This window comes from Quercus robur, chromosome 9 (genome assembly GCF_932294415.1).
Source record: "Quercus robur chromosome 9, dhQueRobu3.1, whole genome shotgun sequence".
Taxonomy (NCBI): domain Eukaryota; kingdom Viridiplantae; phylum Streptophyta; class Magnoliopsida; order Fagales; family Fagaceae; genus Quercus; species Quercus robur.
The window spans coordinates 54,267,739-54,286,080 of NC_065542.1; the positions used below are offsets into that span (position 1 = coordinate 54,267,739).

Sequence of the window (18,342 nt, forward strand, 5' to 3'; positions counted from 1 at the left end):
ACCACAGATATGAGCTAATGAACACTTTAATTTTTAAGTATTTTGGGCTAACCTTAAGGTAAGTTTTGGGGCTGGTTTTCAATTTTGGAGGGAGCAGGTATATACATTTTGTCCAAAAACTTTTAAGTATGATCAATTAGTATATCTTCTTTAAATATTTTTAAATTCCAGGGGACATGACCCCCCTTAGCCTAGTCATAGTTAGAGAAATGGTGGATCTTACGCTTGCTCAAATGTAAATAAGGAAAGTTGTACTTGTACTAGATGGGGGCACCTTCAAGATCTCACAAAATATTGCCAACTCCTCTACTAACTAGCAATGCACAAAATATTGCCAACTCCTCTGCTAACTAGCAATGTAGGTGGGGGTAAGCAGTGGTGGAGTCAGAAAATTTTCTTAAGAATTGTCAAGTTAAATGTTTCATTATATTCAGGTAATTTTAGCTCTCTATATAAGTCCATATGGCTTTGTTTTTTAAAAACAACAAAAAATTTTTGCTAAAGAGATTTACTTATATATTTTTTTATTAACTTATACTTTAAATGCTCCTGAAATTAATGACTTATATATTACAAAAAAGTCAATATTAAAAGGAAAATAAATGAAACAACAATAAATTAAAGAGTATTTATATCACCTAAAATTTATTCAATATTTTAAAATTTTAACGTTAAATAGAGGGGAAGTGACATTCTTAGAAAATTGGGGGAGGGGGGGGGGGGGATTCCTCCTCTCTCTTTATAATTAATTTCGATAAAAGAAAAAAAATTGGATCAATTTTATTAATGAATTTATTTCTTGACCATAAATTACTTAAACTTAGAGATTGAAAATTATATTATTTGTTTAACTTTTTCTTAGTTAATTTACTAAATTCCGTTGTAAGAATAATTTTTTTATAAAATTATAAAGGTGTAGGTTAACTATGTATGTATGTTTGGGTGTTAATATTTATCTAAGAGAATAGAGAACAATTATGATTTGAAAATCATCTTCATCTTTCTTTCTTTTTTTTAATGTAATTTTGGTGAGTATAACATAATGTATAGTGTCAAATTGTATGTGCAAGTTTATATCAAATTGCTTGGTTTTATTTGTCTTCTCAAATTTAATTTCTCTCTTATCAGCAAAGTCATCACTTTATCAATTTTTTTATGGTTCTCAAAGTTGATTTTTGTATTTTGTTCTCAAATATTTAAAAAAAAAAACAAATTTTGTGTGTGTTTGAAATTAGATGTCAAATAGTATATGAAAAACATAATTTTATCTATATAAGGGAATTTATTGTAACTTCTGGCTTATAGAGTAAGGGAAACCACTATAAAATTGAATAAACCCTGGTAGATGGATGATTAATCTCTTTGTATTGGACTGTTCTTGTTAGAATTGTATCTCGAGTGTGGTTTATTATCTAGCTGTGTTGTTATCCTCGTATTGTCTGCCTAGGTTGTATATAGCTGCTGGTTTCCAGCATGATTTCAATAGAGCTAATTCTTGTTTAAACCCCCCCACCCCACCCACCCCCCCCCCCAAAAAAAAAAAAAAAAAAAAAAAGCATAGCTTGGAGTTTCACTATGACAGAAACCCTATGAGTCAGGGTCCTAATTTATTGGAAGTGTGGAAGATTTTTTTTTTTTTTTTTTTTTATCAGGAAGTGTGGAAGACTTAACATAGCTAAAGCACACTTCTTATTTCATAAAATATAACACTGTTACACTAGCCCACATGCATAGATATATAACTGAACAAGCACAAATAGGGCACACAGCCTATTAGAGGCTCATCGTTTATTTAGAATTATAAAACACACCCTCATATTAAACAACTTAGAAACATGCATGGTAGCTCCCAATCCCATTTGGTCAATTAAGGAGATTTGGCTTGGGCCATTTCTTTGAATTCTGTATGAGCTTGAGGGCCTCCAATACCATATTTAGGAGCAGAGGGAGGAGGAGGAAATGCAAAAGTAGGAAAGTTTAGAGGACCTAAGCCAGGAATGCCTCCAAAAGGTTGTAAACCAGGAGGAGTATTGCCTCCAAAACCAGGCAAAGGCAAAGGAAAGAAGGGCCAAATTAAGCCCCAAGGACCCTGAGGCTGCTGATAGACCTGATCATATGACTTTGCCACATCTCTTCCTCCTTCAGCTCCAACGACAATTGCCATTACAAATAGACTGAAAACCAGCAATGCCTTACTAGTACTCTTCTCCATTATATTCTATCTTTCTAATTTCTTTGTGTTTAATGTGGAGAGAACTGCTTCATGAACACTCTAATTTATAGTGCAGCTTGTGAAAATGAGGGGTTTCTTACTTACTTGTTTTGGGAATGAAATTTAATGGTCTATGCATGGGAGGCCTGGTGCTTTTAGAAAAGAATAATGAGGTGGACCATGGTAATATAGTTGAGAAATTGATCTTGGAACTAGCTATAAGAGGTTGTTGTAAATCAGTAACCTAAGAACTTGAATATGATGAGAAACATGGTGTATATATTTTGCATGGGCCATGATTTCTTCTGCTGTTTTTGTAACAAGTTGCACTATATTCTGATGGCAAATACATGAAAGTAGTAAATTTATTGGTGGCTTCATGACCCCACGGACTTAAATGGGTGAACATGACATTTCCTTTGAGAATGAGACGTTCTGATTGCTTCTACGTAAAAGAGAGATATTTAGCGGAAAAGTTGAACTGCAGAAAGGAATCCACTCTAGTATGTGGACGACCAAAAATCATGATACGTATTGATGGTATTTTGAAACTTTAATGTTGATTTCAAGCATACAATTACTGTGAAATTTAAGACTAGGGAGATGGATTTGTAAAATTACCATGCATGTGTGTCTTGAACTTATTACTATCTAGCCTAGCTAGTTTGTTCATTGAAGTTACCATCCACCTTATACAGTATGTTCGGCCTTCTTGAACATGACTCTAGTTTATAGGCTAGATAAGAGTCGAGCCACCCTCCAAAATATTGGAGTGAGAAAGGTTTATAATTAACTAAGGTTCGATAATTGTCAATCAGCCTTCTAAATATTAAAAAAAGAGAGCTTATAATTGAGGCTAAGAGCTGAGCCACTCTTCAAAATATTGGAAAAACTACCACCTCACTACCTCTACCACAGTTCAAAAGTATGGCAACTTCATTCATGTATACATGATCCAACGTTACTACTTATATGTATTTAATTTATTTAATTATAATGTCATCATAATCTATTGAGATTTATTTTAAAAGAAATGTGGTATTCATCCTAATATTAATTTATTAATACAATATTTTATGCAATACAATAATAAAATATCATTTCTTAAATAATAGGGGTGTAATAGTAATATATATATATATATATTTTCCTCTCAACTAAATAATGAAATGTATATTCATTTTCTATCTTTTTTTTTTTTTTTTTCCCTTCAACCAAACACACAAAGAAAACACATTTTCTTTCATTTGTTTTTTATCGTTCCTTTATTTTCCATCATTGCTACTGAACATACCCTTATATATATATCACCCCTTTTTTAAGAGGGTTCACCCGAAAATCCATTTTGCCACATTTTATCTAGGGATATAAAAGTGGGGTGAAATTAGAGAAAATTATTGGGTAAAATGCACTTGAGCACCTGAACTTGGAGCTGTTGCACTTACCCTCTATACTTTTAACTTAGCCAATTTAGTACTTAAAACTTTAGCTCTGCGTGCCAACTAGCCCAAATAGACGCTTGCGGCCCTTTTGCCGTCCAAAAAGTAACGTCCTCCGGCAAGTTTGTGACACTCGCACGGGACTGGTATTGGGAAAAAAAAAAAATTTGTAATTGGCTGGAGAAATGCCAACCTGCAACTAAATAATAAGACAACTAGCTGATGCCATCCCTATAAAATTCCATCAAAATGATAAATTGTGGACATTTTGCACGAGAAAATAAGGGTTGCTTTCGGTCTAGTAACATGATAAATAGGTCAAGTAGGAAACACTAGAACTGACATTCTTAGCAAAACTTCAATTTAAAAGCAGGTCATAGGAGATTGGTTTTAAAGTACGTTAACAAGATTTTACAAAAGATCATCAAATTAAGAACAGGTTTAATGATCACTTCAATATATGAGCAATATAATAAAAGAATGTGTATCCGTTTTTTTTCCCCCATCCAAATAAAACAGAAAGACTGAACATAAATAGTACACCTTAAAGAAGCTAAGGGTGAAAAAAAGAGCAGCAAGACGGCATGCTTTTCCATCAGAAATACATGTTTATTAATACAAGTAGCGCACTTAGTGAATATAATTGCACTGCAAAGAAGAAACTCAGCTTGGAGAGAGCATTTTAAAGGTATTTACAGGTCCACACACCTCATATTTATCCACAAATTTGAAGACAAATCACTTTCTGCCCCATGGAAAGCAGCAACTCTGGAACATTGAGCAAGAAAATAGAAAAGCAAAAGATCAGCTCCGTGAAAACCAAAATGCACAAGAACATACACCATTTACAAAAAGCAGGAGTTGATGAGTGATAACAACCTTAACACTGTCTTTAGCATCTTGCCTCCGCGTGTTGGTGTAAGGTGTCCCATTAGGCCCTGGTGCACTTCCTACCCCACTCTGCCTCTCCTCCCGCACTTTGTTAAAAATATGAGTAAAACCATCAGCTGATGCAGGGTTATTCTCATCCCACTCACCAAATTTTGGAACAGCAGCACCTTTTTCAGGCTGCCAGACAAGAACCCAAATAGGAATAAGTTCTAACAAAAGACTGAATATATCTAGGAAAGAGTAAAAAAAAAAAAAAAAGATTGTATGAAGCTAAAATTTCCAGTCTGTGTCAGAATAGGAATCATGTACCTGTAGAATTTGGGAAAAGGCCATACATAATTGGTTGTTTCAAAATGCAAATGGTAAAACTATAATGATTCCCGTGTCAAAACAAATGTTTAAGTTTTAAAGAAAGAGTTATCCTCTAGATAAAGAAAGAACAGTATAAGATAATTTAAGAGGTAAGCTAAGTTTAAGCATTTTAACTTATTTTCTGAGAAAAATGAAACTAAACTACTCTAGAAATCTACTTCATGATCTATCATTCCTTTCTTTCTTTTCTTTCAGCTAGTCACATAAAAATGCTCAAACACACATTTCAAGTTTATGCTACTTTTGGCTGTAAATAATAGGAGAGGAAGAAAGTTCACTGTTTCATCGCCACGAGTCACTGGTTTCATTCGGGATCTTCCAGGAGTTCCATGAGTGCTATCATATGAAGCCTTTCCTTCCCAAGAGGGTGAATTGACCCCACTATCTCTTGCCGAAGCCCTTGCCTGGCGATGGAGTGGTGAACGTTCAATACTGTGCTCAGATCCAGTACTAGGCCTTGAAGCTCTTCTATTGGCTTCACCAGGTCCAACTCCACGCCCTCCATGGCGTTGATAAGCAGACTCGTTGGTAGCTCTGGTCCCCAAATTGTCATTATGGGCTGGAGATTCAGTGAACTGCCTGAGGTCACCATCTTCCCTACTTGTGCCCCGTTCATGTGATGATATTCCTGCTCCCTGTCTTATAGGTTCCGCTGGTTCGGCTCGGCCTCTGGAAGTAGGACCTTGAGTTGATGCTGAATTATAATTAAGTATATCAGGATTCTCTTGAGGGTCATTTGGATTTATCATCTTGCCCCCAGAAGTTCGACCCTTGCGAGCCTTATCAAAAAAGGCTGTGTAAGGAACATTCTCTTCACTTTCCCAATTGCCAAACTTTGGTACATGTGAACGTTGCTGCCACATTGAAAAGAGCTTGTTATATCTACCAGTGCATCATCTATAAGCCAATCCCATTATTTTATCTATCTACACATTCCTTTTCATCAACCATTATCACATTCATTAGGCAGAAAAGGATGATATTGATCTTTGTCCTCCCAATTTTATAAGAGGGGAAAGGGATTGGTAAGTCATTGCAGCCAAGCAAGCAAAAGAAACCAGGAACTGGGACAAGACATAATCTACCAATTCCCCACCCACCCCCAACCCAAAAAAGAAGAAGAGCAAAATGAGTGGGCATGGCCAAAACCATAAATCACGTCGTGACGACAAAACACATACAGATGGGTATTTAACTCTGAATCTCTGGGTTATGAAGCACACAAATGGACATGAACAAAAACACACTAAGACATGGAAAAATCCTAAAAACTAGGGACTAAAATGGCCAAGATAAAGGAGCAAATAAATGTCTTTTTTTTTTTTTTAATACATATGATATCATGGTATGTGATATGTACACAACTCTATTTTAATCAATTCTTAAGTTACAATTTATGTTTAAATTATTTGATATCCAATACTGAAAATAAAGAAATGATAAATAAAAGATATAAAACAAAATCCAATAAAAAAAACAAAAAAAAAAAACCATTATTAAAGTTGGTTAATTAATGTTTAGAGTGTGTTCAGACCATGTTTCAGGTGTGCAGCTCATTTTCAACTATCATCTTCTTCTTTCTTTTTAAATTTGTGTGAAAGAAGTGTCTGAGAAGTCTCAAACCCAATAGTTGTTGAAGTGTCAATACGCACAAACATAAAAACCTCTCTGAAATGATGCTCCTACCATTTCACTATGACAACATTGGAAAAAACAGTATAACAATAGTTCTACACTTATGAGCAATATAAGACATTTGATTCATTATAATGTTCTGCTTGTAGAAAAGAGCCATCTTGTTGATCACTTAATATCTATAAAAAAAATCTCAATTACAAAATGAGAACCAGTCCACTTATGCAGCAACAAACACTAGATTACCTCATTCAACATTGAGAAGGGACTGTATTAAATACTACATTTATTCTTTAATGGACAGTGGGTGCACATATGGTAGATTGAAAGATGCATTAGACCTGCAAATTACATTGCTAAAATAATGAGCAAACAAAACCAAATTGCATTATGCCATAGAGTTGTAGACAAGTTTTATGCATGTCTAACGTCCTTATGCATGTAAAAAACATATTTAGATGACTTCAACTTACAATGACTGGATCCTAGCCCCTAACAATAAAAATTGTAAAAAATAAGATTATTCCACATATCTGTGACGTCTTAAATTGGGCAAAAAGGAACAGATACAAAGGAATACAAATTGACCTTCAAACAATGTGCTTTAAGTCTACCTGAAGTCGTGCCATCAACACACCAAGAGAGTATTTACAAATTTTTAAGTGTCATGTTAAAAGAATCTCATACAGACAAAAAAGAACGATCATGAACAAAGAGACATAGTTATCGCTTCTTCCGTAAAAAGTTGTCCCTCATCACTCTTTATATCACTATGACCTCAACTTCTTGTAGTTATGCATCGAGATCCTTTCAACACACCACGTTTGAGAAGTCATACCAACTCAAATGATTGGATATTTTGACTGCCCATTGAGTTAAACCAGGGCAAAAAGACTAGCTAGATGACTATATGAGAAGTCATACCAACTCGATAACTATTAAGTTCTGTAAAGTAAACAAACTTGACAACAAATTTAATCATCTCTGAGCCAAGAAGAAATACACCAATCAGACAAATTGTTATTAAATAATTCACAAGTATCAAGATTCAAGCTCGATGTTCTTCAACCTTAATGTTAGACATACTCTTTATTGGCACAGAATTAAACCAGATGGCTCCAATCTTTTTATTTCTTTGCATGTGCAAATATCTCATAGAGGATTTTGCAGTCAACCTTGTAACTTTAAACTAAACAGTATCAAAAGAGTAAAACAAATATGCTACTCAAAATTAAATCATAATATAGAAGGAACAACTATATAACGAACAAGGCACTAGATAGCAATAAGTTATCCATCATCCATCACATAATTAATAGCCCAGGCAATCAGTATGATGCTTAAAATTGGCTTCAAAAGATTAGATTAACATAGTACGTTTGCAGTCTGTATGAAATACACAATTACAATATTAAATTTTAAAATTTTAAATCATTAGTATTTTGTGATTTTATTTCTTCTTTTTTAGAGGCTGGACCTTGGAATGCTGGCAAGTGCCCTACACACAAGCAATGTGTCAAGGGTGAGATAAGGAATCAATCTCTCCAACCTATTCTTTTGTGATTTATTTTTTCTATGTGTGGACGACAAGAAGTTAATAACCAACAAATGGTACCTTATTTTTCATTTAGTTAAAAAGAAACCATTAAATGAGATAAAGAATAATTAAAAACAAATAAAGGGTGGTTCATCCAAAACGAAAAAACAAATAGAGGGTGAGCTGAAAGGGTTCTTGATTACAATAGGAAAGGGTGTCAAGGCCATAGACCTTTGCATCCATTATGGAAGAACAAAAGCTTTGCATGAAGAGACTTCCCTAAAAATATAATGGTATACTTGGCTGCATCATTTTGTCAAGTCCAAGTCCAGGTTAGGAGGTTATTCTAGATGGAGGCTAGCAGATACAGTAACTTCAGCCACAAAATAGATATCTTGACATTTTGAGGGACACTTTTTCCTCTCCATTGTTTACAGAAATATATGTAAAGCAATTGACTAAGCTTTCTCAAGCTTTACCGATTGGTTACAGATCTTCACCAAAATTTGCATTTATAACCCTATATTTCCAATAAAAATCTAAATTGAGTCCTTCGCCTCCAAGGGAGTGAATATAGAATGAGCACAGGGCAAGAATTCCATATTTCAGTTCCATGATACTCAAGTCAGATAGCATTGCTAAGAAACCAATCAATTTTAGTACCAGAAAGGAAGTTCCTAATGAAAAGGGAGTGGGAGTGGGAGTGGTTTGCCGCAGTAGCATGGGACAATGACCACAGTTGAGACTGCAGGTTAGTAGAAAACATAGTAGAGTACAGGGTACATAACTTCCTATGACCAACTAATTAGGAAGAAGGAAATTTTTTCTATATTTCACCATAACTCTTAGAAATAAGATCATTCTATAAAAACCTCAAACAAAAACATCCTACATTGTAAACACATTTGGAGACCCACATTGTAAACCAAATGCAACGCAAATCCCATAATGACTCAACCTGAGCTTCAATTTCCAAGAACGAAACAGTAAAAACTGTTACATGTCAACTTATATTATTAATATAACAAATCCAAATAAATCAATAAGCCTGCTTAACTGCATAGCTGCTTACTTAAACCTACAAAATCAATTAAGCAAGCACATCAAGCAATACAGCAAAACTCAAAACACCCAAACTGCCAGATGTGTTTTTCTATTTTTAGCTTAATCCACACACATTCATCATTCAAGCAAGAGTAAGTTCTTCTTTTCTTTTGTTATGAAAGACTAAAAGAATTTGAACTTTTAACCTTTTATTAACATAACTATAGCTTAAATTGAAGAAAGATTTGAGAAAGCAACAGTGATTGATTATTTCCTTGATCCGTATTTTCCAAAAAATTTGAAACCAAAAATCCATAAACAAAACAAACCCAGATCAATAGAATCCCCAATTTTGTTAATACTACAATAATAACAAAATTATACAAGTCCCAGCGTTGCTAACCAAAACAAAACAGCACAAATACAAAGGAGTCTACCCTTTGAAAATCTAATAAAACAATCACACAAAATCCATTTCCACACAATATCAACAACAACAACAACAAAAAAAAAAAAAAAAAAAAAAAGCAAAGAACAGAAGTACATATAGCCTATTGGGTGGCTAGTTTGACAGAGGATAAGAACAGATGACAAATTTACAATTTTGAAAACTTATCAGACTCTGTAGAAAACACATAAAAGCTCCATTCAACTAAGTAGTCTATGCCTAAGAGAACACAATGCAAAAAGATTCAATTCTCTCATCAATCAAGCAGAAACTAATACATTCAAAACAAAAACACAATGACCCAAAAAAAGCAAAAGGCTAAACTTTACTGCCATTGCTCTATCCACCAAACTTGGAATGGAAAAGGCAAAAATCTTTAAGAATCCAACACCCACCACAAAAAACTCACACAAACCAATCAAAAATCCTTTCTTTTCTTTTCTTTTTTCCTTCAAGATGTTCACACAGAACCCTTTAAGGAAAAAGACTCAATCTTCAAATTTCTTTTCTTTCCCTGAGTTCTCTCAAACTAATGCATTCAAAACAAAAATAGAATTACTTTAAAAGGCAAAAGACCAAAAACTTACTGCCATTGCTCTCTATCCACCAAACTTGGAAAGGAAAAGGCACAATTCTTCAAGAAATTCCAACTCTTGGGCTCAAACCCACCACAAAAAACTCAGACAAACCAATCAAAAAGTAAATTTTTTTTTCCTTCTTGCTCTTTGTTTTGGCTTCTGAAAGTTCACACAGGACCCTTTTAAGGAGAGAAAGAGAGACAGAAAGGCAGAGAGACAGATAGAGAGAGAGAGAGAGAGAGAGTTGTGTTTTGTAGAGAGGTTTATCAACCATTGACCGGCGCCACCGGTCATGTTTGACCATTCTCCTCTTATGGCTGTTTATTGATTTTCACTCTCTCTCTCTGTTAAAACTCTCTCTTTCTTCCCAGTTTCAAACGTCTCTCTCAGACTCTCCCTCCACCTCATCCCTCCGTACCTATTTTTTTTTTTAATATTATACTAAAAATTTTTGAGTCATATTTATCGGTGAAAAGACAAGACTATAGAACTAATGAAAAGTGAGGAATGAGCCAATTGAACTCATTTTTGAACATAAAATCAATAATATTCACTTGAAATTTTTAAAATAAAAACACGTTTAAGAGATAATGAGAAATTAACAGTCCTTGTTTATTAAATTTTATAGGCTTCCAATAAAAAAAAAAAAAAAAATTATAGGCTAATAATAATCGTTTGAAACTTCAAAAATCAAAAGATAAAAGGAATAAAAGTGTTCATTGAAATTTTAAGAACCAATAAGCTTAGAGCATTTGAAAAAATGCAAAGCTTTTTATTTCAAATCTTTTTACTTAAAATTTTAGTTTTAATATTTTTAATACTAAATTAATCTTTAGATTTTTATCACACATTTAATATTAAATTTATAGCAAATTACATCTTCTAGTAATAAATACTAGAATTTAAATAAATTACAGAACATTTGCGAAGTACCCAAATGAACCCAACACCAAAAGTTCGTGTGTGAATTAAAATACTTAGTATTTTCAAAAAAAAATAATGAATTACTCTTACATCGAAAAATGAGTGTAAGTTAAAGATATTTAAAATTTGTGTTGTGTATTCAAGAGTTAGGTCATTTTAGATATATATCATTGTCAGTTTCTTTAAAACATTTTCATTTTTTGTATGTATATTAAAATATTTAGTATTCTTAAAAAAAATTTAAACAATAATTATATTTGGGCTCTAAGTAAAAAAGAAAGTATTTCTGCTATTATTTCAATTCATATTTTTAAACGTGAATTGCTTTTGCAAGAAAGGGTTTTACTGAATCTAGAGGAATTTAAAAGTTGACTAATGCAATGACACGCTGAGACTGACGCGGAAGAAACCAGAATTGAATATGGCAATTATAAGTTTAGGTTCCTATTTCTTTTTTTCTTTTCTTTTTTTAATTTTCCATTTTGGGTGAGTCACCCTTGGCCTTTTTGGTGGTTGGACTTTCTTTTTCCATTTAATAGTAGTAAATTGAGAAGATGGCTTAGCTGGGTTGGTGTCTTCCATGCAATGCAGTGACTCTGAAGCACACCTTTTCAAGTTTTGGGTCTTTAAAAACCCAATTTAAAGTAACTATAATAAATCTTATATATTGAGTAGGAATTAATGCAAAGATATGCTTACTTGTTGAGGAAAGAACTAGGTTTAATTGTAATCTTTCTTTCTTTTTTAATGAACTGGAAAGATTTTAATCATAATCTATTTTTTTTTTTTTAATGAAGGATGGCGAATTTGAATCTTAGCTATTTCATTGAAAACAATAAAAAGTACTAATTGAATTACAAAAGTCTTAAAAATGTATTTTTTTTTTTTTGTTTTTTGGTAAACATCTAATTTTGGTTTTAGTAGCATAACATAATATACATTTGCAATTAAAGTCACCTATCAGTCTATCACACTTTTGTATCTTACTAATATACCCTTTTTTTTCCCATATTAAAGTGCACTTTAGGCTTTTTTTTTTTTTTTTTTTTTTTTTTTTTTTTTTCCCTACATCTTTGACCATGTTTTCATATTAGTTCTGTTATCTATTTTCATTTGTGATTTGAGCATCCATAATAGTATTATTTTTTGTCTACAATGATGAAATTTCTGCATTACACAACATTGTAGAAATAGTATTTAATAAAATAATTAATCATGAAGAGTGTAAGAATTGAATTTGGATTTGACCCAATATAGGATTGAGTTTTAGCCCAATGAGCCCAAACAATGAATTTGTAAAGCGTGAATGAAAAAACTAGTTCTAGTGAATAGGAAAGACAGTAATAGTTGTTTATTTAAGAAAATCAAATACAAGTAAGGTAAGAAAAGTTTATCTTCGACACAGTCCGAGGAGCTCTGTTATAATGTCCAGTTGATGATCAAGGTTACAAGAGTTAAAAGGTTCATTACAGTGATTTCTCTCTCTCACCTTTCAGGCCACCTTTCTATGCTATATACTATAACTTTTGGCATCATCCCCACCATACATATGCAAATTAGATTCCAGGAACTTCTTCTTGTCCCATCCAACACCTCCCAAAACCTTCAACTATAGCTGCTTTACCACTATTCAGGTATCACCTCCACATTAATGCGGCCAGAGAGTTAGCTGGGATGCATTTAATGTGGAGGTAACAACTTTTGAAGATATTTGTTGCCTTCCTTTACTCATCTCCTATCCAATGTCTAACTTCTAACCATGATGCAACCTGGAAGGATGTTCGGAACAATAGGACATTTCTACTGATCTCGGATCCACATTTTCGACATGACTTTTCTCCTCGGATATCATTTGAACTATCATGTACAATCCTTGTCTCTTCCTTTTCTACCATTCTCATAGTAACATTATTTGACCATCCTCGAACAAGCAAATACCCTCGGACTGGGCCATAGGACCAATATATACAGTTTTAACAGTACCTTCTAACTATCTGGCCCCCACAAAGAGCATTAAGGGTTAAATTATGAACGGAAATGGACAGTAAGGCGTAAGATGAATGGCTAAAGTAACTATTTTGAAATGTAAATGATCAAAATGAAAATAACTCATGATCAAAATGAAAATAACTCCAAAATTTAAGAGAAAAGTTCACTTTAGGCATTTTTTTTTTCCTTTTTCATTTTAAACAATTTAGTTACTTTATAAGGGAAAAAGAGAGGCAGGGACATGCATTTGGTGGAACATAATCCTCTCTATTTCACTTGAAATGACATATTTTATTTCTAATATAACAATATAAACTCTATTACATTATTTAAAATTTTATAAGTGTCTGTTTGGTATTCCATAGGTTTTTTGCTAGCTTACTTATTAAATACGAGACCAAAAAAAAAAAATATATATATATATATATAATTTTAGTAACTTTTATGTTAGATATAAAACAACAACAAAACTAAAAGTTAAATAAAAAAAAACAAAAAAAAAAAAAATAGTTTTGTTACATTTTTTATTAAAAAAGAAGATGCGACAAAAAGTAAAAGAAAGAAGCTAAAAACTTTTTGTATAACGAAAACTCGAGGTGTGCTGGGCTCTAACTTATTTGATTTTTTTTTGTAATTACCTTTTGTCTCAGTTTTTTTTTTTTTTTTTTTTTTGTGCAAATAATTTAACTTTTAACCTTTTAGTAATAAATTAACTTTTAGCTTTTTGTCACACATTTAATATAAAAGTTACCAAAAAATACTTTATTTAACTAATACTATGCAAATAAGCTACCACAAATAAACGGTTTCCAATCTCACCCTTTATGTTACACTTAATATATATTTAGATTTATAATATCTAATCTAACCATAAAATAAACTAAAGAATCATTTATGATTCCTACACTTCCTAGGTGTTGCATTTAGAGAGAAGAGTACTCGCATCAGCTCGTGAAAGAATTCCTACATAGTTTAACATAAGAAATTTTTTTTTTTTAAATTTTATGTAACCACTTTTTAAAAACACTTATATCAAATTATATATTTTACACTACATTTTATTAAAATATTATCTCTTTATCAAATTTTTTTATTACTCTTTTGAATCAAGTCTTTTTCTTATGTATATGAGTAAAGAAGTATTAAAAAATAAATTTGCAAGTGAATAGTAATTGTGCATATTTACGCGATTACTGTAGCTCACATTTTATTTTACACAAATTGATAGGAGTGATTTTGAAGTTGAATATCCAAAATTTACCCATCATACTACACTTTGATTAATGCAAGTGCAGTTAAACCATGACGTGGTAGCTAAGACAAGCACTCACATCCTAATCACGTAAACCGTAAGGGCCTATATAGATTAAGAAGAAGGGAAAATAGAGAGAAATAAAGTAAAATTAGCTGAAAATATATTAATTTTAGACCAATTCTATTCTCTCTCTTCTCTTTCTTTTAATTCAAACGGACCATAAAACTAAACTAATATTTATTTATTTATTGTTATAGTTAATGAAGTAAAAGCAAGAAAAATCATGGTATTTATGATATCTTTTATGGTACCAATTAATAAACAGAGAGAGACGGTTTGTTGGTTGTTGGAGTTTGGATGGGGATGAAGAGAGAGTTAACGCCGTCACTGTTAGTGGCGGCCGACTTTTTGTTAACCGTTGAGGTGCGGTTTTTATAGCTGTATTTGTGTGTCTTCTTCTGCTTCAATGGGATCCCTTTTTGTCTTCTTCCATTGAAACATTTTCTGACTGCTTTTACGTGGGCTCTCTTTTTTTTTTTTTTTTTTTAGATTATATATTTAACATTTTCTATGTGAACACACTCTATTAAAAATCCAGCTGATATATAATGGTTAGCCAACAGCAATTGTTGCCTCTTTAGAATTTTTAACTTCTTCAAAGAATCAAAGGGGTCAAGGAAAATTAGACCTAATAAAAAAAGATAGCACATGTTCTAAGAAGATTTAGACTTCTTCAAAATAAGAGGTCAATCTATGCGGATTGAATGGAGTTTTTTTTTTTTTTTTTTTTTTTTTTTTTTTTTTTTTTAATTAATTTACAGAGAAGAGATATGCTACATACATATATTACTTGCATGAGGCTAAATTGAAATGAAAGTGATATTTCTTTGTTCTTTGAAATGTAATAATATCACCTCTCTTTTTCCCCTTCTACTGGCTTTTTTTTTTTTTTTTTTAAGCAAGTGGGCAAAGTTCATCTTCTTCTTATTTTTTCTACTTAATTTTTATATTTGTGTAGGTTTCATACGAGCCTCATTTTAATTTAATTTGATTGTGGCACAGAGTTGACCTTATAACATTTTAGGTATAAAGCAACAATTTTAAGTGAAACATGAAAAATCTTATAATACCCCAACTAACAAATCGATGGATTACACTTTATCAACAACAACAACAACAACCAAAAAAAAAAATCAATGGATTACAAGGATTCTTCTTTTAATTTTTTTGAAGGGAGCAAGTTTTGTTACTAATAAAAGAAAATGTATAGATGAGATGGAATGTGCATTATGTAATGCAGGGGAGGAGATTCTTGAGCAACAGTTCATCAAGTATCCTATAACAAGAAGAATTATGTGGGTTCAATGCCTCAATCTCCATGCCCAATCAGGTTAGAAGGGTTGAATGTTGCCAAAAAGTTTAGGCTTAAAAAAAAATTCACACCTTTTGCGGCAATCAGAAGTGACATGATAGAAATGGTCAGAAACAAAATTCTCAAGCAGCAATAAAGGGTACTACTTGATCCTTTACTCTTAATTTTCCAAATAAAAAAAAAGGTATCCATTGATCATATATCTTTTTGGGAATTTGAGTGTGGTGATAATAACTAGAAGCAACATTGGATCCACCCATTCCCTCGCATGTCAAAATAAATTTTGATGCCCCAGTAAGACAGGAGAGACATAGTTTTTGCTTGGACAAAAGTAATGAAGATTCAAGATCTAATTAGAAATAAAGCGAGTGCAATAACCTTATTAGCCATTTAGGCAGTTGATTTGGGATATAAATAATGAGTTTGATTTACTTTTAGTACTTTTTTTAATTGAAATTTTCTTTTATTTTAATGAAAAATTGTCACATCACCCACTAATTAAATAAAATGTGGAAATTAAAATCCACTATCATTTGTCATTGTATATTTAAAACAAAATGAAACCTCCAATTAAAAAAATACTGGAGTTAAACCAAACTCATAAATAAGTAACTTGAACATCTAATAAAAGAAGCCAGAAGCATAGATCTTTAACACATTTACAGGGTGGTTTTTATTTTTATTTTTTTTTTCCATAGCTTAAGAGAAGTAAATTTTGTTGCCCCAAATATTGGACCTTTTTTGTAATTATAAGGGATTGGTCCCCATTTCATCTATTACTGATTGTTGTTTTATTCCCCACAAGATAGAGACGGCAGTAAATCCCCTCTTTTTTGGCACTATAATATCATTTTCTCTTCCTTTTCAATGAAAGAATTACTCAGAAGAAAAAAAGAAAGAAAGAATTACTCAGAAAAAAAAAAGGCGTTACTCAAATCTAGACTCTAGAGTTAACAATCAAACACATAATGCAACCATAACTATATCATCACAATCCAAAAGCAATAAAGATAATAAAATAAAAAACAAACACACAGATTTTATGACAAAGTGATTTTTATTTTATAATAAACATTTAAAAGGAAAGACCACTCCGAGGCAATCTTCTCACATAAAATTTTACACTAGAAGAAACAATTATAATAGTCTAAACTTACAAAACCTTTACAAATATAGATAGAATAGTGGCTCCATGCCTTAAGAACTCTCTTGAGAACTTCCATGAACGAACTTGTCTACAACCACCAGAAATCTGATAATCCAAAAAAAAAAAAAAAAAAAACTCTTTGTGGTGGTGTGGCAATGGTGAATGAACACAATAGTAAAGGGTATGCAAATCTATGGTTTAAATGAGAAACTCTAAAATAAACTTTGTAATGTACTCACAATTAGATTACTCAAGGGAGAGGGTAGTTTGAAGTTTTGGCTTAAGAAAGTTAGGCTCTCACAAAGGTAGTATGGTAGCCTCTCCCCTATAAAATTTATGCATTAACGGTTAGTTTTATTTATATAGGCAAAAAGTAGGTTAAAATGTGAATTTGATAAAGTTGGTTTACTGTTTATTGCAATCTCACCTTAGCAAACTTATAGATTGAGTTTGCTCGAATGAGAGTAAAGTGTCTTGAGCAAGTCTTTCGAAACTCGGGACTCGTTTGGTAAGAAATTTCTAGTAATGTTGTTTGTATATTTTGAAAATACGAGTAAGTAAAAATGTGTGTGAAAATACGTATAATATTGTTTAAACACTAAAAATTATTGTTTAAACAACAGTAACAAATGGGCCCTTGATTTCTTCAATAATGCTTCTTGATCCAACTCAATACATAACCAAATTAATTGAATAAAACCCTAAATACGTGTTTTGACAAAGGAATTAATTAACATGATTTAAAACCTAAGAAGATTTTTTTTTTTATATCTAAATAATTTTATTTAAAATCTATTCTTCCTGCATTCTTAAATCCTAAATTTTGTATTCAAGTTTTCCTAACATCTTATTTTTAATTGATGATATGAATTTATTTAATCTTTATTGTGACATAATCAACCTTAGGTAGAATATTACCAATTTTAGTTTTCAAACTTCTATCTACATAAATTATTGTAACAAGTATTATTAATAGAGTTTTGTATGTGATACATACATTTAGAAAGGAACCTAATCTATACACACACATATATATTAGTAAATTATTTTCTATTTGTAAAACTTATTTAAAAAATTTTATATTTGAAAACAAATCTAAATACCCAATATCATAATAAATATCATATCTGAAAATTTATTGGAGATATAAGACTTTTTTTTTTTTTTTTTCCAATCTAGCATCATTTAGTATGAATCTATTTTGGGGCTTTCTTCCATATTTAGAAGTTAGGTGATGACCTATGAACACATGTGATTTCAAATTTTTTTTTTTTAGAATCATGCGGTTTCAATTAAAGAATAATGTAATAGATCACATTTCTCAAAAAAAGAAAAAAGAAAAAAAAAAAAAAAAAAAAAAAAAAGCACGAATATGATTATATCAAAAGACTCCTTACATATATCACAATTTTGATGGTCTCACACGGCCAGCTTAGGCCTGTACCTAAGGTCTCCACTACAAAAAGGCCCCTCCGCTTTATAAAACAGCTTCACCCCTC

General features: G+C 31.7%; 1 protein-coding gene across 3 annotated transcripts; it reads right to left on the reverse strand.

Annotated features, from left to right (window-relative positions):
* Positions 1–4,080: 4,080 nt before the first annotated feature.
* On the reverse strand, positions 4,081–10,460 carry LOC126699149 (RPM1-interacting protein 4). Of its 3 annotated transcripts, XM_050396796.1 has the most exons (5): positions 10,166–10,460; positions 6,796–6,890; positions 5,193–5,768; positions 4,531–4,719; positions 4,081–4,419 (listed from the first exon to the last, which is right to left on the reverse strand). In XM_050396796.1, the coding sequence occupies exons 2-5, from the start codon at positions 6,805–6,807 to the stop codon at positions 4,390–4,392; spliced, it is 807 nt and encodes a 268-aa protein (XP_050252753.1). In that variant the 5' UTR covers positions 6,808–6,890; positions 10,166–10,460; the 3' UTR covers positions 4,081–4,389. The 3 variants fall into 3 exon arrangements, with proteins under 3 accessions (XP_050252753.1, XP_050252754.1, XP_050252755.1); XM_050396797.1 differs by lacking the exon at positions 6,796–6,890 and having other exon boundaries at positions 10,166–10,455; XM_050396798.1 differs by lacking the exons at positions 6,796–6,890; positions 10,166–10,460 and adding an exon at positions 9,908–9,949.
* Positions 10,461–18,342: the final 7,882 nt, after the last annotated feature.